This window comes from Dermacentor silvarum, chromosome 2, assembly GCF_013339745.2.
Source record: "Dermacentor silvarum isolate Dsil-2018 chromosome 2, BIME_Dsil_1.4, whole genome shotgun sequence".
Lineage (NCBI taxonomy): Eukaryota > Metazoa > Arthropoda > Arachnida > Ixodida > Ixodidae > Dermacentor > Dermacentor silvarum.
This window is the reverse complement of record NC_051155.1, coordinates 190,515,276-190,539,762: the sequence shown is the minus strand read 5'-3', so window position 1 is coordinate 190,539,762 and position 24,487 is coordinate 190,515,276. Positions and strand designations below refer to the sequence as shown.

The 24,487-nt window shown below is 48.3% G+C and overlaps 1 protein-coding gene and 1 non-coding gene across 2 annotated transcripts; one reads left to right on the top strand and one right to left on the bottom strand.

Moving 5' to 3' along the window:
- Positions 1 to 3,679: 3,679 nt before the first annotated feature.
- Trnap-agg (transfer RNA proline (anticodon AGG)) lies at positions 3,680 to 3,751 on the top strand. The gene has a single exon. It is a non-coding gene; the product is annotated as a tRNA-Pro (tRNA).
- A 15,515-nt stretch (positions 3,752 to 19,266) lies between these two features.
- LOC119440622 (neprilysin-21) lies at positions 19,267 to 21,655 on the bottom strand. Its single transcript, XM_037705517.2, has one exon. It carries the CDS (start codon positions 21,585 to 21,587, stop codon positions 19,308 to 19,310), a length of 2,280 nt encoding a protein of 759 aa, XP_037561445.1. The 5' UTR covers positions 21,588 to 21,655; the 3' UTR covers positions 19,267 to 19,307.
- Positions 21,656 to 24,487: the final 2,832 nt, after the last annotated feature.

Below are 24,487 nucleotides of genomic sequence, written 5' to 3'. Positions count from 1 at the left end.
TTCGGAAACCTGCATGGCCTGCTATCAACCAACTCGCCCAACAGTGGGCCCGCGGGGCGGTCGTGATGCAGGATCAGCCAAGGGGCGAAAGACGGGTTGTGGCCTTTGCTTCACGCTCGCTCACGAAGACTGAACAGAGATACAGCCAGACTGAAAAGGAGGCCTTAGCTGTCACGTGGGCCGTGCAGCGCGCTTCGATGCATTTCTTCGAGGCCTCCAGTTCGTTGTTGAAATATACCATCAGCCGCTAACAACACTTATGAGAGACATAGAGCTGGATTTGCTCCCACCCAGGATACAACACCTGCGATTCAAGTTGATACGCTATCAGTTCAAAGTACTGTACGTTCCGGGCAAGCTGCTAGCTACTGCCGACACAATGTCGAGGGCTCCGCTTCCCTCTTCGGACGCTGCAATTGGTGCAATTACTTCCCTCGAAAGCGACATGCAAGTGGTCGTGGAAACCACTGGCGAGAGCACGCCCGCTGACTTGGAATCAATGAGAAGGCATCAAGCGTCTGATGGTGTCTGCTTTACCTTGGTCAAGTTTTGCAACAATATAGTTGGCAGTCTAAGACAAGACTACCTTTAACTTGGCAGTGTACTGGAAACACCGCGGTGAACTTTCGGTTGCCGACTCACTTCTGCTGAAAGGGCATCGACTGGTTGTTCCTGCTGCCCTTCAAGCGAAGGTCTTACGACTGGTTCACGAAGGTAATCTCGGAGTGGCTCGGGCTAAGGCGAGAGCCCGCCAATCGGTATGGTGGCCTGAAATAAGCCGCAGAATAAAGAAAGTGGTTGAAAACTGCGATTAATGCGCAACTGTGAGACAGCAGAGGGCAGAACCCATGATATATACCGACGGCTACCCCAGAGCTCCCGTGGCAACAAGTGGGGGCAGACATCTTCCATTTTGAAAGTGAGGACTTCCTATTATGATGACGATAATGACTATTCAAGGTTTGGGGAAGTACTGACTCCGCGCGGAACGTCCAGCAAATCAGTCATAACTGCGTTAAAAAGCAGTATGGATCCATTTGGCGTGCTTGAAGTTCTTCGGAGCGACTACGGACCGCAGTTTTCATCGAAAAAATTTACGGACTTCGCGTTGACGTTTCCCGACGTTGACTCATTGCACGAGTAGCCCCGCTTTTATCAAGTTAAATGGAGAAGTGGAACGTGCAGTGCGAACGGCGAAGGAACTGTGGAGGAAGAACGTCGACCTGGCTCTCCCACGAACGACGAACATGTTGTACAGGCGCACTCCCCGCTCAACGGGTTTCAGTCTAGCTCAGTTTTTGATGGGTCAGCGGCTGCGCACCCGTTTGCCAAAAGTTCGTGACCATCTAACTCTGAAACTGCCTGACCACGGGGCTTTCAAAGAGTGTGACAGAGCTGCCAGGAGCGGGAAGAACCACCGACAACGACTGTCACCACGGTTCTCGGCCACTACCGGGTCTACAACCTGGTCGGAAAATCTGGGTGACAGATGTCGGGTGTGCTGCTCGGGTGCTTAGTCGTGGTCGCGATGCTACGTGGTAGAAACGCCGAACAGTGCCATTCAGCGCAACCGTCGTCTGCTTGTTCCCTTTGCTGGCCATAGCGGGTCGTGCACCTGGTTCGAGGGCGCCGTCACCAGGGCCAGAGACAGCGGAGATAACTGACAGTGCTGGAGAACTCTCGGGCGCTGAGCCCGGTGGTGTGGTTTCTCCGGAGGCTCCCTGGGAAAGTGTGCCTTCCTTATCAGACGCAGACTGCCCGCGGACGGGGCACACCGGGAGTCCAAGTCGCTGTTCTCGGTACACTCGATCGGGTCGACGCAACGAGGAGACTGGACCTGTAATTAGACTGTAATTAGTCCATCTTTGTGACAAGGGGGGCTGTAGTGTACAGGGCACTTCTAACCCTACTAACGTCACTAACGACTCACCATACTTATAATTTGTCCATTGTGTTGTTCGGTTGGCCGGTATAAAATACGCGGCACTAAATTGGGGCAGATATACACGTCTGCCAGCAAGTGACATGCGGTGCTGCTTCGTTCACTACAATTACGGCACTCCCTAATGCGAAATTTGAGCGCAGCTGTAGACGTGTTTTCATTTCGTGGTATACTGAGGCAAAGAATTTGAGACCGAAATCACCGCACGGACTGGCAGTGGAGGAGGAGGAGGAGGAGGACAGAAAGAGAGAAGGCAGGGATGTTAACCAGAAATGCGTCTGGTTGGCTACCCTACTCTGGGGGACGAGAAAAAGGGAAGAGAAAGATGAGATAGAGAGAGGAGGGGGAGGGAGGAAGGGCACAGTGAGCTCGCACACGCACGCGGAGGGCCTGAGCAATTCAAAAGCGTTCACATAGGCCAGTCGCCCTCAAAAAAGACAACAAGACTGGCAGTGGGCCAGTGTCGTCAGCGCCTTTGACATGATGAGCTGCATCGGAGCCAGCTGTGGAAGAAGACGACGACGAACGCGCAAGCACTGGCACGAGCACGTTCGCGCGGTTACCTCGAGGGACGCCGACGCTCAACCCAGGAACGGATGCCTAAGAGCTGCGCTCTGAAACAATATCTAATGAAAAATTTATGACGCACTCAGTCCAACCTTTACCCACGAGCTTTCTGCACGCCGTTAATTTGTTGTTCATGGAAATTATCCGTAGTCTGCGGACATTACAATAACTGTCTGCAGAATTTTTTATGCACTGGAAAATAAATTTTGCAAAAAAACGGCGCTGCTTTTCTAATAACAGTTCCATCAATCAGCCACTCATTCGTGAGGGCATTCGTACGCATATACGGTATGTATAAATGTGTATAAACCAACAGCATAGCCTTCAAGGGTCTTACCCGTCTCTAGCGTCGAATATGAATCAGCTAATCGGAAGCCGGCAAAAGCCATAAGGTAAGGCAAATAGCTGACATATTCCTTCATGCCACATGTGACTTCAAACACCGCGTAACATTATGCATTCTTCGAGCGATAAAACGCATACATTCATGCTGCTAGCTATTTCATTCTATCAATATAGACGCTACCGCAATATCTGGTGACGCTCGAAACGCCTTTCTTTAATTTTGCTTCCAAACGACTAGCACGTTTCTGTGCACATGTAAGTTGGTCTAGGTACCGTCAACCCAGCAAGTCAGGGTCGTGCACACTCGTTAAAGTTGTTTAAACAACGTGCACTTACATTATTTTGTCATGGATTCACGTGCAATTTTATCAAGTTACACGAATTAATAATGTAAATATCCTAGAATATCAAGGCGGAGTTCTCTTCTATGGCGGCAAGCACTGCCTTTCCAGTTTTTCCGATAATGTCAACGCAGTCAAAGAAGCCTGCTAGAAGAAAAAAAATAATTACAGGTTATCTCGCTAGTTATCGAGGAACTTAAGTATTTTACGAGACATTTTCTCTCGTTTATTGAGCACATCCATTGTTGTTTGTGCATCGTTATAACGATCCCTGCAAGGAACCATTGCCTTCTCTTCCTTTCTTACTTTCTTTTTTCTACATTGTTCAGTGTTACGTTTCATAAGCATTGTTAACGAACTGGGGCCAGGGCACCACATGACCCTGAATTAACTTTGCTAAAACTTTACTGCGCTATGGGTTCATCGTGGGCTGACGTCCGTACACCTGTTTTGAATATTTGGCTAGCCGACAAGAAGACACGTTGGCTCGTTGGTCTAGGGGTATGATTCTCGCTTAGGGTGCGAGAGGTCCCGGGTTCAAATCCCGGACGAGCCCGTTTTTTTTTCTCTTTTTTTTTTTTTGCACGCGACGTCAGTTTGATGATGCCTATCGTACTTACTTTACAGTGCTAGTTGCAAATAGGCAGTCGCATGTTATTTTCTTCTAATTAGTTTCCAATAACAAGCCGCTGCTGTTCGCACTGCGGGCAGCTGCGGCTTGTTCTGAACTAAGAATAAAGTCAACGTGGATTCGTATGAGGTGGTGGTGGTGGGGGGAGTAGATGAGGAATAGCACATGATACATTTCTTAAGGTAGCCGAAGTCAAATTAGATAATAATTATGCTTTACGCTGACGCGTAAATCTGCTGTTCTGGCTCAGCGCCGGAAAAATATACAATCTCAGCATTTCAGTATATCGTATACACTGCTAGCAATCTTTTCTTTCTTTAGGGAAATTGGCAACCTCCTGAAAAGCGAGCATGGTGAAATTACTCGAAAGACAATTCAAGAAAAGTGCGAACTGTGAGGGTGCGTCGAAATACAGCCAATGCACTTAACTTCAGAGAACAAGCTTTCAGGCCCATGCATCCATCACACAAACGCCTAGTATGGTGAAAAAAGAAATTTATTACTTAATCACGAGAACCACTCTTAAGCAAACAAGCAAGTCAAACCAAAATGTGGCACGGCTCTGATGCCTATAGGACATGCTTCACATCACTTGTCACTGGATCTCCGTATTCAGTTGCTTCTCGGTATTGATACGTTACTTCACATGACTAATTTACGCGTGTTGGTCTAGAGCAAAGATTAGCTGCTCACCAGAAATGTTGTGAAAATAGAGGTCTTAGCCAACCAACTAGCTTCCCACTTGAAGTGCGCATGGTAACAGGCTCTGTGACTTAAGCCAGTCCGTTGTGTGAAGAGTGCATTCCCTGTGGGCTTCGAAGTGACAATTATTAGCGTATCTCCTTTTCAAGGACATAGATGACAAAGATGCACATTGCACGCGTAGCCACAAATATTTTTTTTTCGGGGGGGGGGGGGGGGGGGGGGGGGATTAGATGATTGGTGTGATCTGTCAGTTGCAACTGAGATTGCGTACTTCGGCTGTAAGTCAGCAGAAAATACATGTACCTACCTCCAGAGGTAGTCATGCATAGACATTCGCATTTCTGATTGATGGATGGATTGATTGATTGATTGATTGATTGATTGATTGATTGACAAAAGAACATCTGGGATATGACAGACGGCGTAGTTAGCCGTGAGGTGCGGGAGGGAGGTCTTTGGATTACTTTCTGTCATTCAGGTCTGTATAAGTTATGACGTAACAACAGAGGTTCTTCTGTACGTAGCTGGCACCTAAATCAATTGGTACGCAGGTGGCTTTTGGTATTGGCCTCATTTAAATGCGGCAGTCGTGATCAGTAATCGCACCAGCGACCTGATGCTGAGCAGGTGAACGCGATATATCCACTGAGTAACCGCGGTAGATCAATTGGCACTCTTATTTCGAGGAGATCCATGAAGCGCACCGATTCTTTCTTTATCCTCCATTTCTTGCACTTTCCAGGTGATTACACCAACCGTACTTCTTTTTTTTTTTTCGACTGTGGAGGAAGCATGCAGCACCCATAAAAAATAATAACACGAAGAATACAAGCCCTCGCCGATGGCGTCAAGCCAACAGTGAGCGTTTCTGCCCTTATCTTTGTGTGTGTGTGTGTGTGTGTGTGTGTGTGTGTGTGTGTGTGTGTGTGTGTGTGTGTGTGTGTGTGTGCGTGTGTGTGTGTGTGTGTGTGTGCGTGCGTGTGTGTGTGTGTGTGTGTGTGTGTGTGTGTGTGTGTGCGTGTGTGCGTGTGTGTGCGTGTGTGTGTGTGTGTGTGTGTGTGTGTGTGTGTGTGTGTGTGTGTGTGTGTGTGTGTGTGTGTGTGTGTGTGTGTGTGTGTGTGTGTGTGTGTGTGTGTGTGTGTGTGTGTGTGTGTGTGTGTGTGTTTTAACGGTCTCCCCTGAACCACCCCTCGGCCTTGGTTAAAAAACACAGAGCTCGCAAGCGGAGCGCGAAGTCCCCTTTTTCTCAAACGCTCTCTTTTCAACAGAACCCTGCTCCTCACTCTTTTCTGGACGCTTTATTTCGTGATATAGCACGTTCCTATGCGCGACTGTTGTTGGACAATAGCTGACGTCAATCGAAAAAGGTGTATGGATCATTGCGCTTCTTCCTACTGTTACTGTATATGTTTATTGACGCGGTTTAATAAACGGGCCGAAATAAGTGAACATCTGCTTTCGAATTTCTGTAATAATTACGTACTTCCGGAAGAAGCCGACTATCGTCTCCTCACGCTGGGCCGCGGCCGCCCGCGTAGGACCTTATAAGCTTTGGCCACCCTGCATATCAGTGTCGTAGCCGTAGGTTCTGGCTAATTTCGACTAGTTTTGAACATTCAACTAGCCTCAAACCACGCTAAACGTAAGATAAGACCACACGCACGCTTACCAGCGCGCTCACTCTTGGCCGCTCCTGGTTAGACGCCTTGGCAGGCTTCTCTTCCTATTGAACTATTGATAGCACTTAAAAATGGGTAAGTTGGATGTGGCTACTATCCATAGGTCAACCTGGTGCTGGACAAAGCCGGTCCGCACCACGTAGCACGGCCAGACTGGAGCATATGAGCGCGAGCGCGCAATCAAGCCCTCTCGTGCACAAAGCATATACGCTGCGCATACGCACTACAGTTGCATGTAGCTGTGGTCGTAGCCCTCACAGTCCAAGTCATTGAAGAAGGAGGGGAAGCACCGCGTGGGGGACGTTTGATTGTCAATAACTCCGCTACTGCTGAACGCACTGAAGTACATTTTGCGGCAAATATTTTCGAAATAGTCTATTTTAACTTCAAATGCATTTCTCCACTTCGATAAAAAGTGGTCCAGGGCCTCTTTAACGGCTCAAAACAAGGAAGACAAGCTAGCAGCTATTAGTGTCGTGCGTGCGGGATCTCAAAGTATAGCATTTCCTCCAGAGACGGGGGCTAACACATCGTGCGGGTATTCTTTCATGCCCCTACCCTTTCCCTGCTATCTACTCCCTTCAACTTCCCACGCACTAAATGTTTCAACACTCCTAAGAGTGTTTAAAAGGCGTTTTTCGTGCTTGCATTCATCATTACAACTATTTAGCACCGATATGTTCAAAACAACCCATAATTAAGGGTGTGTGCGAAAGCACCACCACGCACCTGTGGTGCTGGATTCACGATGTAGCTTGTATGCAACAATGGTTCGTCAGAAACATAAATAACCAGTCGTGTAGATGCACAAGACCGATAGCAATGACCCTTACCAAGGAAGTACTTTGTTTTGAACCAACGAAATTGCTTGTCTATCCGTTTGATGATACCGACATGTATATGAACCTGCGTTCCGGAGAATCTTCACTGAACGGGGTTTTTCCATTTCCTCGCCAAAGCCCTCTCACATGCGCGCCGCTGCGTTCTAGCAACAAAAATCCGGCAGCTGCCCTACAGTATCATCCGCAGTGCGTCCCTTTTCATCGCAACAGGCCTTTTCATTAGACGCGGGGAACGTCGTAACTTGCCAACCAAACTTTAATCGCGAGTCGGACACAAGCGGCCCTGTGTGCGTGCTTTTCAAAACGTTAAACTCGCTCGCACTTTACGCTGTACGAATTAGGAAGCACGGACAGAGTATACAAGAAGGGCATACGTCAAAAGTCCGGAGGGTTCCCGGCTCTGGCCCTCCTTTTTGAAGCGCTGCGCACATCACCGACTGTAGTAATGAGCGGTCGCTTTGAAGCCCGACTCGCGCGCGAACGCCGGCGGCAGGCGGACGGCCGTGCGTTTTGAAAGAGCTCCGTACGTGTTCAACAAGCGCTCCGGAAAAGGCGCTCCCCTCCGAATATATCATTTTTGTGTTTCTTACCATTCGCCTTAATAACATACGCACACACAAGCAAAAAGATCATTTCGCTTGGGGGGACCTCGTGGCTTCGCGGGCATGCGATAGCAATTACGGGCACAATGGACGCCTTTTCACTTAGCGGTGAGTGCGGTTACCCGCTCTAAATTTCCGTGAGGGTTTCAAGCGAGGCGTGTGTGGTCATGTCGCGAGTAACTATGCCGCCCTCGTCGTATATACGTCACTCGGCTTTATTTGTACTAAGCGCACTTTGTTATAATGCGGTGGAAGAAAGAAGCAACAACCTCCTCTTCTACGGCCTTAACTGCATGCCTTCGGGTGACGCAGGGTGTGATGCGAACGTCGCGTACAAAATGCCGCTTAATTGGAAATGGGAAGAGGCCCTCAAGGAGAAGAGGTCATTGAAAAACCACGAGAGGTCTTGTGTATGAGCAAGTAAGTACCGCAAATGTAATCTTTGGAGGTCAGCGTTGCTAGCGCGGGAGCTTGCTGGTCCCATGTACAGGAGCTCAGGTCGCTGGCCATCGTTGGCGGCAATGTGCTGTGAAGCGCGTCTTTGCTAAGGGGTATGTTGAGCGGCGAACTTCGGCAGTGAAGCCGGCTATATGGCTATAGTCTGTCTCGCCGCGTGGTACCGCTGAGCACAGCGTCAGCGCGCAGGAGTTGGACCGCGATCCGACGACGAGAGAGGTGACTTTTATCTTTTTGTGAGAGTCAGTATGCAGAACATGTCTTCGACGGCGCTTGTGAGGCAAGACTATATGAGGTGTCCCAGCTAACGTTAACTAAGCTGTTATAAAAGAAAAAAAAGAGAAAGAAAATGAAAAGAAAAGAAAGAAAACATCGTGCAAGATATGGTTTAAGGCCTACGGTGTTCCGTCATCAGACCTGTGACGACCGAACACCCTTGGTTTTATAATCGCATCTTGCAACCTGTTTTTTTTCTTCATTTTTTTATTATTATTTCAAGATATTGGCTAACATTAGCTGGGACGCACGGTATACGTATTCTTACTTGGGGGAGGAAAAGGGAAAGGGGGGTTCGAACGCTTAATCGTACTCATCCCATCGAAGCGATTGCCCCCGCTTCATTGAAGATACATGAAGCTGCGATTCAGCCTCATCTATAATTCTGCAGTTCAGCTTTGCGCGCTCCGCGCCAGTCTGGTGCTCAAAACAGAAGCTATATGTGTACTTGAGAATGCTTGAGGCGCTCTTGACCGAAACAGCGCTATAAAGACGTTCACTAAACAATTCTAGCGCAGCTGCTTAGCATGTACAGTGCGAACGGCAAGCGGGGCGGCAGATGCGAATACACGCTTTCTCTGGCGTTTGTTGCTGCCTATAGTATAGTTCGCGCTTAAGAGAAGTTAGCTCTTTATGCAAACTAAGAATGCATCTATTGTATCTCGTTTTGATTAATCTGCATGCAATGGTATTGTGATCCAATAGGGGTCGTTTAGTCACGAGAACACTCGGCAAGGCGACTCTGCAGCAGTCGTGGATTATTTCGAACCCGTAAACAACCTGGTGAAATGTGATTCGCGGACTGTCGTGTGTAGCGCGTAAATTTCCCCCTGTCTAGAAAGAATCACCTTTGTGCAGTTTCTGTCAGCGTTCTGTTACCGCTGCAAGCGACCACAAAGTGTAAATATTCTAGGTCGTTGATGATGTTGATGATGGTTATGGTTATCGGGTATAGCTATATACTATGCGACAGCCACAGACAGTGACGCGGCGCGCGCTGGCGGGTAAGGCGAGCGAAGTAGCGCTGTGAACATTTTCTTGCCGCGGAGTGGCTGACTTTCGACGTTATTAAAATATGGCGCTTGCAAAAGCTTCTCGTATAAAAAGAAAACAAACAAAAATATGAAACTGCGTTTGTATAAAGGTTCCGGGCGCGCCCTGAGTTATACATGCCCGAGGGAATCGCGACTTGTTTTTACGCGAAGGAAACTACGAAAGAATGGCGGTATAGGATTGTGCTAAACGCGGCGGAGAACCAACTTAACTGACAGGGAGATTTGGACGACATGAGCAAGCGAGGCTGGTTTCAGCGACAGACCGGAAGAAAAACACTACATATCTTACTTTCTTTTTTTCTCTCTTTCCTTTTTCTCTTTCTTTTTGGTTGTATTTCTGAGGCGAATATAGACACGGGGATATTCCCAAGGGAAGAGCGCTGCCGACGTAAAAAAATAATAAAAATAAATAAGAAACAAGAGAAAATACCAGGTTGTTTTATGAATACAGTGGTACATGAGATGGACGATGTGTATATCTGCGAAAAAGAGCAGCTATATACAAGCGTGCATGGTCACTTCTATTCTCCTATCGCACCTCTCTTTTCGGGTCAACAAAAGGTGGCCTTCCCGGGTTTTTTTTCTTTACCTTCCTCATTATTATTGTTTTCATCTGCAATTGCCATTCGTTCTTCTCTCATGTCTTACCGCCTCGCTTGCTCCAAAAAAAAAAAAACGAAAAAAAGAACGATAAAGAAATGAAAGAAGAAAAGAGAATGCTTGCGCGACAAGGACTCCCCGAAAACGCGCCGCTCCGGTAGCGGAACAGTGACAAATGGAAAGGCGCATGCGCCAGCCTTTCTATCTTCCGCACTTATCGGGCTACAGCGCTGTATCTTTCTGTCTAGTCGACGCGGGTTACACCGACGTTTGGTCATCTGTTGTCCCCGTCAGGCAGCCCTCCGGCACCTTCCCCCGTAGAGCAAACGCCTTTTTTTTTTTCCAACCCTTGCTGTAGCTTTTGCCCTTCACGAGTCCGAGTTCCTGCTGGGTGTCCCGTGTGTCCCGTTTTCCCTTTATCCTCATTTGCACCGCTCTCCGTGGCAAGGTTGCCTGTTCTTCCTATTATTATTGTTTTGGTCTGTAGTTATTCTTGCCTTCGCAAATAGAACATTCTCTACAGTGGAGCAGACGCTTCGCTGCTTGCACATTAGCGAAAAAAAAAAAAAAAAAGAAACGACGCACAAAACAAGGAGTGTGCGCAGGGGATGCTTTTCGGGTATGTGCCATAGTCTGGGAATCAAATGACTATCAGCATCACGTCTTCCGGAAGTCGTTTTTTTTTTTCTTTATTTGTCTCTTACGCACTGTGAGTTTTGTCATGTAGCACACGAGGAGGCTCAACTGTGCTATGTCGTAGAGAATACGCAGGTAGCAGCAATTAGACAAAAATATATTTAGGCTTGCTACAAATTATGTACTCATTTTGACCGCTTTGCGTTAAGATAATTTGTTTTCTGGGGCTCTGTGAACCATACATGTATATGTGGTGTATGGACACAATAAATTCAGTCTAATTCCTTCGCTCTGCACCCTTACTCTTAAAAAAAAAAACAGAACGTTTGTGCCAGTTACTAAAGGTTAGCAACGGCTTGTCACAAAGTTTACCAAGATCGTAATAACCGTAGATATTGACGGCGCAGGATAGTTTCATTTACTACCCAAAGAGCTGGTGCCCATACGACTAGCGCAGGTAGTAACAGTTTACGAAGCATAGACGGTAATTACACCGGCATATATATAGTGCCATTTGCTAGCCTATTAGTTTAGCAGTGGGGCCTGTTTTGTTTACAAACGGCACTGCCATAGCCGGGAAATAATTACGTTATTTGTGCTCTAAAAGCTTATTATAACCATATATAATAAACAAAAACAAAAAGAAAGCGGGGAAAAAATGCAGAGCCCTTCTCCTGTCAAGAAAATGGAGGTAACCACAGCTTCTGGCAAGACGACACTGATGCAGGCGTTCCGCTTCGTTTGCCCTAAACTCAGAGTGGGCGGCTCTTCGCTGACGTTTCGCCAGGGCTTCGGAAGCCCTCACGCTAGAATCGGATGAGAAGCTTCGCTTACCCCCATTTTATCGACAGGGGAAGGGCTGGTGATTTTGTCTTTGGGTCTCACGTGTGACAAGGGTAGTTCAAGGGCGCATCACAGGTCCCCGAGCACACAGGGGTATGTGCCATTGAGCTTGGAGCCTCTCTGCACTGTCACCAGGATCGGCCCACTTTTCAGCGTGACACCACCACCACTACCACCACCACCGCCGAAACTTGTGAGCCCGTAAAGCTTCACTAAAAAAAAAAAAGAGCTAGATCCGCATTGCCAGGCAGGTTTTTCACATTTATGACAATTTTGAATAATGGCACGTAAGTTTCATGCGTGACAGGAACATTTAGTTGTGTGTAGTAAACGGCACTGTACAGATGGCAACAAACGACAAAGGACAACAACGCATCGCACAATACAATGATCAGGGTACTATATGCGACAAGTTTCTGAGGCCGACCTTATGTACTATCGACGAAAAAAGTTTACGGACCACGGGATCTCAGGAAACGCTAAATATTCGAGCAGCCTTTAAAAGTATCCAGTAAAACCGTACATCACAATGTTGTTCGCATATACCAGTAGAGGCTGTAAATGGGAATACCAGGCTGCGTTTTGAGGGTGCGAAGATATTCAGCTTTTTGTCCGATCCCTTGGTCCGTAAACTTTTTTGGTCGATAGTACATACATAGTCTTAACTTTTAGCTGCATATATAGGTACCAGTTGGAATCAGCTAGCGCAAGACAGGGGTAATTGGAGAGCACAGGGAGAGGCCTTCGTCCTGCAGTGGACATAAATATAGGCTGATGATGATGATGATGATGATGATGATGATGATGATGATGATGATGATGGTGATGGTGATGATGATGATGATGATAGGTACCAGGGAGCAACTATATATTTGGATAAATAAAAAAAAAACTATGAGCCTAAATTTGTATAACGTACAGTTTACGCATATGTGCACCACGACGCAACACATAAATATTAAGTCAACCTAATGATAAAAACAATAGTTCACTTAAAGGTGACATTAAGACTGCCAATACACAGCATAAGAGACTATACGAGGTAATGCCCTTCACTAACTGCGCCTCAGTTCATCCGCGCATCTCTAATCTATAGACCATGTGCTCGTGATGTGCCATGTGTATATGCGCGCGAAAGACTGACACTGGCAGCTATCTTAAAGCATTTTGACAACAGATGACTGTCGGAGGACCTCCTGCTAGGTGCATGGCCGGAGAGTTGGCAGACGATAGAGGCAATGCGTGCTCTTTCGCGTTTCTTAGGCGACACGGGCCTGGACTCGTGCTTTTGATGTTAACATTTATGCGATGTGTTCTTTCACTTCGTTACTCCCATTAGCATCCCCTATTATGACCCTCTTTCTTCCTCTCTTCCCTTCCCTTACAGTATCAGGCCATATATTCCATTCTCCGGCCGACCTCTCTACATTTTCCAATCAATAAAATACTTCTTATCTTGCGTTAATAATGAGGTAGTAAAAAGTTAATAACAATCTGCGAAACGCAGTATCTCAGTAACTGCTTGGTAAAATGAGCACTTACTGAATCTGAATTATCGAAGGAAGTAAACAGCTAGCAAAGAGGCAGCAGTGGATGGTAATGTGTGTAACTGCACCCGTTACTGCCTTTTTATTAACTTATTTTTTGTCCAAGACATTAGCACGGGCCATTCGCAGGTAGTTTGCAGACAACTTCTAGAACTGCTTCGAGAATTTATTTCTTTAGAAGTCGGGCGTGGGATGATAGTGGGGCGCTTAACACGAGCCACCATCGTTGCATCACGTTGCATCGCGTTGCTTCAGTTTTTAAAACACAAAAGCGCTTCTCTAATATATATTTGCACAAAAAGCTTGCGCACCGTATTTTATTAGCCCCGGAAGTCAGCCGCTCCACAGCCGCAAAATGTTCACAGCGCTACGTCGCCCCTTTTAGCCGCCAGCCTCATAGCCGTTACTATGGACCGGGACAATGGCGTCGCGATGACGGACGATGCCTTTCATGGTGGCGGACAGCGTGCCGGCTGGCTGAAGTTCCTCCCTCGCATAACTGGCTGATGGAAAAAATGGCAAACTTGTTGTCCAGGAATACGGTGTCGTAATGACACGCTGTACAAGTTCCTAAAAAAAATGTTACCTGAATTTCTCTTCCCGCAACGTAGGAAATGAGTTTGGCTGCCGGTGTATTTACGTTCCGACGCGCGAAGAATGCGCAGTTGAGGTAAGCGATACGCACGCATGAGAGGCTGTAAAGAGGCTATGCTGGCATGATTATCGTTATCAAAAGCCATAGGAACGTTGGAAGTTTCGTCCCTATGCGCAGCTTTGTCGTAGGCATGCCAACGTGTTCGAGAGGAAAACAATCTGTTTGCACGCAATCATGCAAGGACATGTATTTATTCAAAAGGAGAGACAGAAAACTTTAGACGACTGATGGAACTGTCGTTTTACATTGCGAGGAAGGCTCGTTATTCTTTAGTGTAACTGTGGAACAGTGAGAGAGAGAGAGAGAGTCTGTAGTGAATCCTGGAGGGGTTAGCCAGGCGGCACGCCTATAACGCTACTCCACGTGGCTACTAGAAACATGAAATGATATGCACAGTGCACGACAGATACACAACATACACAAAACGCACAACATTCAAGAAACTAAAGTTTCTCATTGAGACTAGTGTCTGTGAGCAAATTTCAAAGTGCCGTCGTTACGCGAAGTACACTGTTGGCGTTAGTCCACGGCCCAAGGATGTGTCTAGCTCAAGGGCTGACAGTCTTTAATGAATGTTCAGCGCGGACATTAGGGTTGTTCGTTTTAATGTAAAAATAGTCGCCTGCACCCTTATACGTTGACAGGGAATGAACCACATCGAAGTTTTTTCAGCCGGCAGTGACAGCCGATATTAAGGTGATTGATCGTCTAGCTTTCACGTCATAAATCAGCTCGGGGACTATAATAGACGTTGTTATGGAGGCCTCTGTTTTAACTTCGCTGGGTTAGTTAACGTGTGCCCAATGGGCCGTTCGCGAATGTTTTTGCGCATATATTTTATGAAAAAAAAAAGTAACCGAACCTGCGACCTCGTGCTCGGATGAAGAATGTCATAGCCACCCAGCTACTGCGACGGGTTCCAATGCACGGTTCGCGAGTGGTTCCGGTGGGTTTCCGTTCATTTTGCGGATAAACTCTCAATTTTATCCCCAGAATGAAGGAGTACTTGTCTAGGGAAACCTAGGCGAGTTGTCACATTAATCACAGCTTTAGTAAATGTTATACACATTGCGCACAACTGGCCAGCGAGAGAAGTAAATTTAGTGTTGGAATGGAAGCATGTCCCGATTTCACGGTATATAACGGTACGACTAGGTACCGCATCCGCAGCTTGGTATTGATTTATCGGTTGGCGAGTTTATTACTCGGTTCGTGAAACAATGCAATAAGAGGAGCTGCACAACGCGCTGCGCAAATAATCAAATCCGAGGTGGTACCAGAAAGTCTCGAGACCGGCTCTGTTCTGAAGAAAGTAATTCAATTATGCTCATTCAAAAAATTTCACCTTCCAAATAGTCCCCTTGCACATCAATACAGCGCTCTCAGCGTTCCTGCCCCGTTGCGAATATTATTATTTTTTTCGAATACTGTTACCCCTTCCGGGCTCTTACATGGTGGGAAGGGTAAATTGAATATGTCCTGGGAGTCTCTTTTCCGCTACGAGTCAAGCACCCTATCTGCGATTCGAAGTTGATTTAGCAGTCGTGTGAAAATGGCGACCTTACAGCTGGTTTTTAAATATTGGAAACGAGTGAAATAAGCGGTAGCGAATCCTTAAGAATAGCCTGTCTTTCACATCGAGGGTCATCATTTGGGGCAAAACTTAAGCTTACGGGTACTTCCCTGAGACCAAAAAACAGTCGTCACAGTGGGAAAGCCCAACGTCTCCATGACTGAAAAAAAAAAAAAAAAGTCTAGGCATGTCCGCAACTCGACAAAGTGCACGCTCATCGTGTTTTTCGGCATTCATTGTATTGTACATCAGGAATTTGTCCCGAATAGCCAGACTATCAACAGCGAGTTTTACTGACGAGGGCGTATAAAAGGAGGCCGTTTTGGAGAAAACGGCCTGATATGGGGCGCACGATGACCTGGATGCTGCACGACGACAATGCACTCTGTCACAGACCACTGATCAAAGAAAAACATGCTTGAAAGAACATTTACGCAAACTTCGCTTGACGTTGACTCTCCCGGTCGTCCTTTCCTTTGGTGCTACCGAACTGGGTTTTAGGGACAGGGACGTTTGTGATGCCCTCTGCAATTTTATGTGTGAAAAAAAAATAATTCAATGTTAAATTTTTCCGCTTTATTTTTCTTTTGTAATTCGCATTTTTTATACTCTATAATATGTATATGCAAGAGATTTCACATCTATATTAGACACATTTCAATTTTCAAAAGTTCCAGTTACCAGTTTTGATTGAAATTATATTCCTCGAAATCAGTATTATTTTTCGTACCCTTGCACTGCTCAATTCATGGCCGATCCCCCAGAATGGGTTGCGTCTCTTGACCCAGGAAAAACAACAACATCAACTCCAGGTGAGGACCAAGACGTTTTACTGGCGAGACCGTGTTATCGGACTATACATAATGCCTGGAATGTGTTTTTGCGCAGTATATCGGGTGGTTTCAGGTTTCTAATAGCCCCCGATGTATTTGCATTTTTTAATCAGCATTTTTGCGCCAATGTCGACCAATGCTCCTGTCGAGGCGCGATCTGCCTGGCCAGCATACCTGCCACCTAATGAATTGCCTTTACACTTCAGCTCTGCGTCGCGGGCCATACGAACAGCTCGTATTCGATATTAGATGCCTACTCCATACATCACATGAGAAAGGACACCACGTGACGTTTCAGTAGCTGCCAAGTCACTGCAGCGTCATAGGGAACGAAGACACCAATAATGCCGCTCGGACAGGCAGCTCTTGAAGACAGACAGGAAGAGGCCATACCACTTTCACGGTCCTACGCAGCTAGCAGACTACGAGTGCTTGCACAGGAGATCACGCTCTCTCTATGGTGCACAACAAGCAGCCAGATCAACCGGAGCAATCGTCAATACCACCTGCCCTCTTTGATGCATCTCTGTATGCCAACTGGACTCCACCGAAGAGAGGCAACTCTGCTTTATCGCATATGACTAGGGGTGGCATTTACGAAACCTTATTCATTTCTTATTGGAACGGCCGACAACGCTCTTTGCAGTGCCTGTCTTTGCGAGGAGACGCTGGAACACATTCTATGCGACTGTCCTGTATATAATGCTCAGAGACAGCCCCTGGCATCCGTTCTAGCGCGCCTTGACAATAGACCAATGCCAGTTGAAACGGTTCTCACATGTCGTCGAGAGAAGACATCGCAGCTGAAGGCGACGAAGGGACTACTTAGGTTTTTGAAAGAAACGGGCTTGAACAAGCGGCTGTGACAGTGATGTCACGTACCACGCAAGAGTGACGGACTGTGACTGACGATGTGTGTGCTGTGCCATGTGCTCTCTTTCTCTTTCTTCCCCATCTTTCATTCTCCCCCATCCCGCTCCCTTGTGTAGAGTAGCAAACCGGTTGTGCTAAACTGGTTAACCTCCCTGCCTTTCCTCTTCCACTCTTTCTTTCCTTCCTTCCTTAACACTGATTTTTTAGCAGCGGCGTCAGAGCATTCCTCTTGCGTTCGTGCCTACGAATGGAGGATCCATCAGGCTCACGAATTCGCAAGCTTTCCGGAAGGAATTAAGACTATTTCCAGTCACTTCGATTTCATCACTGATGTGCGAGCGTTCGGACGGGGAGGTCGTGTATGTAGGTCACCGGACCAGACCTGTGCTACTGAAATTCACATCGTTCGCTTCCACCCTGGTGAATGCGCTTATCCCGCCTCACCTCTCCTGCACCAAGAGTCTCGTACGGGGCGTAGACTCCCGCTTAAGTCCAGCTGAAACCACAGACAAGCTCACCGCAGCAGCCGTCTTCGCTATATTTACCGCTGCAATCATATTGTAAATAACGAGAGGATTCCGGCTAGAGAAGATTCCGGCTAAATCAGTCATTGCCACATTTGTGGGACATCATGTGCGTTAGAAATACGTGCACACGTGGCCTCTTGTCTTTCGTACGTGTAGAACCACTCGCGTCACGTCCAATCCAATGTCGGAATTGTTGGAGATGCGGGCAAGCTCAGGACGATCTAAATGATGCTTGGTTTGCACCTGTTGAGAGTCGTTCCTCAAGTGAATGCTCCGCACCGTCTCAAATGTGCCGCCTCTGCAGGGGGACACACCCGCAGAGGCCATTTCTTCGCCATTTTGGCATGATTATCTCAATCAAGCTCGAATCGCAGGAGGGTGCTCCACCCCTCCCGCAATAAAGTCGTCCAGGACAAATTCGCAAATTTTCATACCATTATGTACAAGCGAAACGTTACCGGTGTTAATAGCGTCGATTAAAAATGTAAACACCTGTGCGCTTTGTACGAACACGTCTGTATGCCGGTATTCAAGGTATAACTTTGTTTAGCACTAAGGAAACGTTGCAGTTCGTACTTCATTTCTAGGCGCTGTAATCGAGAAATGCTGTAATCGAGGCAGCAGACGGGACGAGCTGCTCACCAATAAATTATCGCTGTAACTGCATGCCGGTTTTATGTAGCATTGAAGAGCTACAAGTTCATCATTGTAAAGCAAAATGACCTTGTGCATATTATCTGCACTTGCTTATCTTCCACCCACAGCGCCCATCGGCATTCCAGTAACAAAAAAAAAGGGGGGGGGGGTACATACATAGGAAAATAAAACAGGTAAGCATGACATGGGGTTTACATACCTGTTTAGAGTGCCCTCATTTAGAGGCGTACACAGAGCGCACCAACATGAAGTGAACCGCAAGCAGAGTTTATAATACCCGTGCCACACGGGCAAAGTAAAGTGCATTTTGAGTGAGTGCACTTGGCGGCTAGTGTAATTCGCAGGCTGCCACACGGGAGCGCTTAGTGATACTCACTGCAGAGCGCACGCGCCGGCGAGTGTGTTCGGCGAACTGTGTAGCCTCGTTAGCAATGCTTAGAAGATACATAAAGTGATACTGAAAGAAGAGTCAGGAATCCTTTTTAATAACATAGTTTTAAATTGCTCACGTTACAAGATAAAATGTGCCACACCGCATAAAAACAAGGACAAAAAAAAAACTACTCTCGCTCTCGGGCTGTTCACGACCACGCCGGATACTGACTGCGCAGTCGTTTGGCGGATCGAGTCGTGTTGACTGTTGCTGGTCAAGTTGCCGTCGTTGCCGGCGCTTATGAAGGTGGGTTGTAAATGTTTCTAACAATAATACAACTGTTTTCGTGCACACATTTTTATATTAAATATATGCTTTCCCGTCAGACTCCCGGTCGCCGTGGCCATCAATTTGAAAGAACACTTTTCCTTCTCGTGTAGCAGCACACCGCCAAAGTGACACTCAGCGCGCTGAAGTGCACTCGCTCAAAGTACACTTTACTTTGCCGTGTGGCACGGGTATTATCGTTCAGCACAAGTGGAACAGAGAATGCGAGTGCGTCGGCTTTCAGTGCAATCGCATGTTCAAGTCCAACGCTCCTAGCAGCTTGATCCACAGAACAGCTGGCATTTAAGTTTGGTGGTACGTGGGACGTCATTTCGGCTGTAAAGCAAACTAAATAAAGAGAGGCCACCAATCCCAAAACAAGTGAATATCTATTTATGACGACACCCTGCATCTGCCTGTCGTCACCAGACTCTACACCGCGTCGCAGGGGCCATAGTCCGGTTGGGCTTGCACTGGAAAGCGCGAGCAAACTCCCTCGAGTTCGCGACCGCGAGGTTGACGCGCACGGCGCTGGGCACCAAGCCGAGCTTGGTCTGCAGCCGGCCCATTGTCCCGCGGCCGTGGTGGTCGCACAGCGACAGCGCGAAGTTCACGAAGAACAGCTGCGTGGGCTCCAACACTCGCGCGCGGCTCACGCGTACGGAGAGCCTGTCCGAGCCCGGCCGCTCTCGGAAGGCATCCAGCAGCGGTGCCACGGACGCCACGTCGCGAAACAACGCGTGTGCGTCCACGTGCTCGCGCCAGTTGGCGCCGACGCCTCCGGAGTTCGAAGACCAGAAGATCGCGGCGTACTGGTCCAGCAGGCAGTGTGTCAGGCGTTCGAAGCGAGCGCTCGAGTTAAGGCCCCACCAGGTGTGCAGGGCGAGCGCATCGTCGACGTGTCTGCCGTCGAGCGCGTCGATGGCGCGCAGTGCCTCCGCCAGGATAGGCCGGCCCACGACAGGAATGAAGGGCGCGTCGATGGTGTTAGAGACGCGCGTCAAGAACGCAACCAGGCTCTGCGGCAGGAAAAGAAGGTTTCGCAGTGGGAAGTAGTAGCTATTGGGAGCGCCGAACACCCGCAGCGGGTACTGCGCGTCCAGGTCGAGGTTGGGCGCCCGCGACGAGAGGTAGGCGCGCCGCGTGTGCCTCAACAGAGCGACTGCGCTGGCCAGCGGCTCGGACTCCCTGAGCAGGGGCGACGAGACGCCGTAGTAGAGCGCCGGCCAGTACAGGCTCGGCGCGGTGCCGAACACTTGGAAGACCACGGCGGCCAGCTTGGACTGCGCCCTGCGCCGCTCATCCGCTCGAAGGAAGGCCATGCGCCCGGTGCGCAGGCTGGCCGAGTGCAGCACCGATGTGGCGAGTGCCACCAGCTGCCGGTCGTACTGGGTCCGGTACACGGTGGAGAACTGGCGGCCCAGCGACATGCGCGCCAGCATGGCAGAGCCGTAGCGGTAGGTGCGTTCCAGCAGGCCGAGGCAGGTCTCCAGCCTCTCGGACAGTCCGCTTAGGCCCCTGCTGGACAGCTTAGTCACGAAGGCCGACCACGGCTCGTCGGCCGACAGGAGCGGCGATAGCAGGACTACCAGCCTCACGGCGGCATAGTTGGCCAACGTCCTCTGTGGCGTCTCTTGCACCAGGAGCGTGGCCTTGCCGAAGTAGGCGCACCGGTCGCAGACGACGGTCGTGTTGTAGACCACGGTGCGCGTGCCGTGGAACGTCTCGGCCAAGAAGGCGGTCCAGTTCCATTTCGCCACGGCGCCCAGCTGTCCGGCGCGCACGTAGCGCTGCTCCAGGGGCAGCAGCGGGGCTCCGCGGATCGCCTCCAGCCGCTTCTCGAAGGCCACCAGGTCAGCGGCGAGGCGCGAGAACACCGAGTCCCTGCTGCTGCTCGCGTTGGCGACATAGCCGCTGCTCGCGTTGCCGCCGGCCGCCGAGGACAGGAGCTGCGCCAGCTGGGTCTCGTACTCGACCAGCGAGCTGGACGAGCGCCGGTGGAGCAGGAACTGGTGAAGCAGCGTCTCGGGTGGTTCAACGTGCACCTGGTACTCGTCCGCCTGCGAGAGGTCCCTGCGCAGTGCCACGTTGGCCAGCACGCCTTCGCCCACGTCGCGCTCCAGGCCCGCCAACACCGGCAGAAGGCTCCAGTCGGCAGGAGGCTCGTCCGTGTACGGCCAGCCGCCTAGGCCCGCCCGAAAGAGCGCGTCGTGGACTTCGTTCCAACCGTTGGGCGATGGCGACGACGACGCCCTGTCGCACAGGCGGAGAAGCGAAACTGCCTGCGCCGGGAAACTCCAGGCACCGTGCTCACCATCTGGCTGCTGCCTCCCGTAGCGAGTCAGTGAGTCGCGGACGTCCGCGAGCAGCTGAGCGACCGAGAAGTCTGCGTACGGCTGGTCGCTCAGCCGGCCGCCCTCTCGAAACCAGGCCGAGGAGCAGACGTGCGCGTAGAAGTCCTGGCACGGATCGACCGACTCGTTGAGGCGGCCCCAGAGATAGTCGCTGTGCCAGCGGCACAACGCCGTCTTACACTCGCCGGCCGGCTCCTCGGTCATCTGCTGCTGCGAGTAGAAGCTCTCCAGCGCGCGCAGGATGTACTCGGTCTGGATCTTGAGCTTGACCGTGAACACGGTGCAGACAATGCCCAGAGCGAAGCTGAGCCAGATGCAGCCCAGAAGCGCCAGCAGTCGACGTTGCATGACGTTCGGGAAGCAAACCGATCGAGAAGAGCGAGCAATGGCGAAGCTGCGCGAGGGACCGAACGAGATGAACGTGCAGTCCGTGACCTGGTGATGATGATGATGATGATGATGATGACGACGACGACGTCCTTAAAATATGGCTCACACCCACTCTGGGTGATCGGCCAAGAATTGGGCACCTGCAATTTTAGATAATATTTCAAGAAGCTAGAATTATTGTGCAATTTAGCAATCAAAACAAACAGAATAATAATTTTCCTAAACAGTACAATTCATAATAATAATGCTGTGATTTAACACTGAAATATCACTAAGAAAACGTGACCTGGAAGTAATTCCTTGTTTTCTACACTTTCTTTGTTGGCAAAAACAAATAGCGGACATGCAAAGCAAGCGTTCGTTCTTTCAGATCATCTGCGGCTCACCTAATGCCGTAATATATTAAACCTTCATGTATAATAAAAAAATGTGCAATTAAAGATCGAATATATACCGAGTGGTCGTCCGATTTAGAAGTAATTTTGGAAATAAAACAAGATACATACATTCAAAGCCTTAGCGTCGCTAAATATTAATCACCCCTTTATATAAAGAGTGAGTACACGCCGAATGAACTAGGAGGTAGTTGCTTAGCCTAATTATGACGTCACTAGCTATAACAGATAAAGGTTTGGTCCTTCTTGCTCCGACCGTTTAAGCGCGCCGTTCCGTAGCACGCCATGATGGGAGGCCAGAGCACAGGCACTGCTCCATCTGAAGCACTTAGTTTACTTAGGAAATCACAGAATGAACAAAGCTGTTGTCGATGTACGGGCAGCCCAGGTATATACACCCAGGTAAGCGGCCCACCCACCCTCTTACCCTGCCGAAACTTCTTGTAATCAGCGCATCTGACAAGGTAATTATAGAAATTCTTTCTAGGTAAACTTTAAGTTCGTGATGCGGTACAAAGCGACGTGCTAATGAAGAGATGCTTAGATAGATGTCTCGGATGGTTAATGGACACTAGCTCTTGTCCAGCTTAACTTAACGCCTCTCTGGCGTTAAGTTAACACGCTTACAAGTCTGTTCAATCAGATTTTTTTTTCTTTTTTAATTTGTTTGTGTCCTCTGTGAACTAAACAAGGCACCTTGTTTATATATTGGTTTGGTTAAAATTAGGCGCAGGTTATGAATATTGTGTAGGCGCAGTCCAAAGTGTATGGACTAATTACTGCCTTTGCAGTAAATTACGTATGCAAGCGAGCCGTGTCGTTATAAGTGTGCTTAACTAATGGCGCAGAACTTAGCCCGCTGCTCTGGGAGAACTATAAACGCCACCAAAATTAAATTAAGCGAAAATGTGGGGAACACTATGGTAAATCGGTATGCCAATTCAAATGGGTATGGATCGAATACAGCCATTGTAAAATATTCCTTAAGAAAATGGTCGAAAGCGTTAAATGCGGTCAAGGTTTCAAATGCGCGTCATATGCTGGCACCTTTTTAATGTATGTGGCTTAACTGCGCGCAATCTAAATTCTTTATGCAACTATACTTCAAAAAAAAAAAAAAACAGCGTCGCTGGAAATTTCCAGCGAAGCTGTTTCTTTGGAGTAGTTGCATGAAAAAAAGAAGGTTGTAATATTGCGAGGCCGCACAAGTCTGCTGGACTTTTCTTTTAATAGGGAGTGGCGCTTACTAAAGCGCCACTTCCTGGAAACGTCGATATCTTGGACCAGTAAACGAGTTACGGTTGACTTAACTTCCCGTTTCTTCTGCTCTGCTCAGCTTCGCCGTAATTCCTTGTGCCGGCATTCCGCGCTAACCTGAAAACTATTTAAAATCAGTTAGTCTTTCTTTCTTTTCCTTTTTTTTTTCCTGTTTTGCGACAACTGTGCAGCAAACGAGCGGCACTTCACCGCGCCCGAAATAGTACTAAAGACCTTGCGCGTTTGCGTGCATCGAAGTTATCGGCCCCTAAATGGTCAAAGAGCTTGTTAGCGTAGTCTCAACGGTGCACTCACCAAATGGTTGCTCGGCGAACAGTACACGCTGATGCCAATCGCAGTCATGAAAGGACATTAAATAGAAACACTAAATCAGTTTAAACTGAAAAGAAACGTATTGCTGCAGAACTCAATTTGGGTTAATCTCGCGGTAATTGGTTGATTTTTAGAAGATAGAACAACCGTCGAAGTTGCCATAAACGCCAGCGTCGGTACATCAGTGTAACGTCACGGATTGCGAAGTATTTTTTATGCATCTGACGCCATTATCGCCGAGGAAAAGTTTATTGAAGCTTGTCAAAATCAATCTTTGGCCCTTTGCGAAAACACTGTGATCGATGTTCAACGATAAACAATTAACTAGAGAAGCACAGACGCTGTCAAAACCCGTGATATAAAGGCGCGCTGGTGGAGGAACTTCAAGGCGGCGTCGCCACCAGTCATTCGGTTTTGCGTCTTTTCTAGTTTACCAAACCTCTTCTCTGCAGTTACGCCGATAACTAGCACAAATACTAGGCGCCCAAGCGACCACCATATTTGGCCTTCCGACAACTTGCCTTCAACTTCAGGATGTGGTATCTGAGAGTAACTTCGTTAAGGTCTGATTTATTGCCTCCTTTTTTTTTTCACAGCCTGCTACCTAGTTGGTCGGGTCCTTTTCTGACGTTATTTGCTCCTTATTTCTTCAATTCAAGAACCAGCCATGACCTCACTAACCGGTGATCACAGCCATTTAGCCTACACAACACTTCTACATCCTGCACGATGCTGGGATCGGTACGCAACATATGGTCCATTTTATCGCTGTTTTACCAGCTCGAGCATTTTCATGCTTGCTTATTACTACATTTTTGCATCAAGGCAATAAATTATTCGCAAGTGACTTCTTCCAGTGAACTCTACCATCAT

What these genes read in the sequence shown, in the direction of transcription:
- LOC119440622 (XM_037705517.2), bottom strand. Translation starts at nt 21,587, where the DNA reads ATGCAACGTCGACTGCTGGCGCTTCTGGGCTGCATCTGGCTCAGCTTC.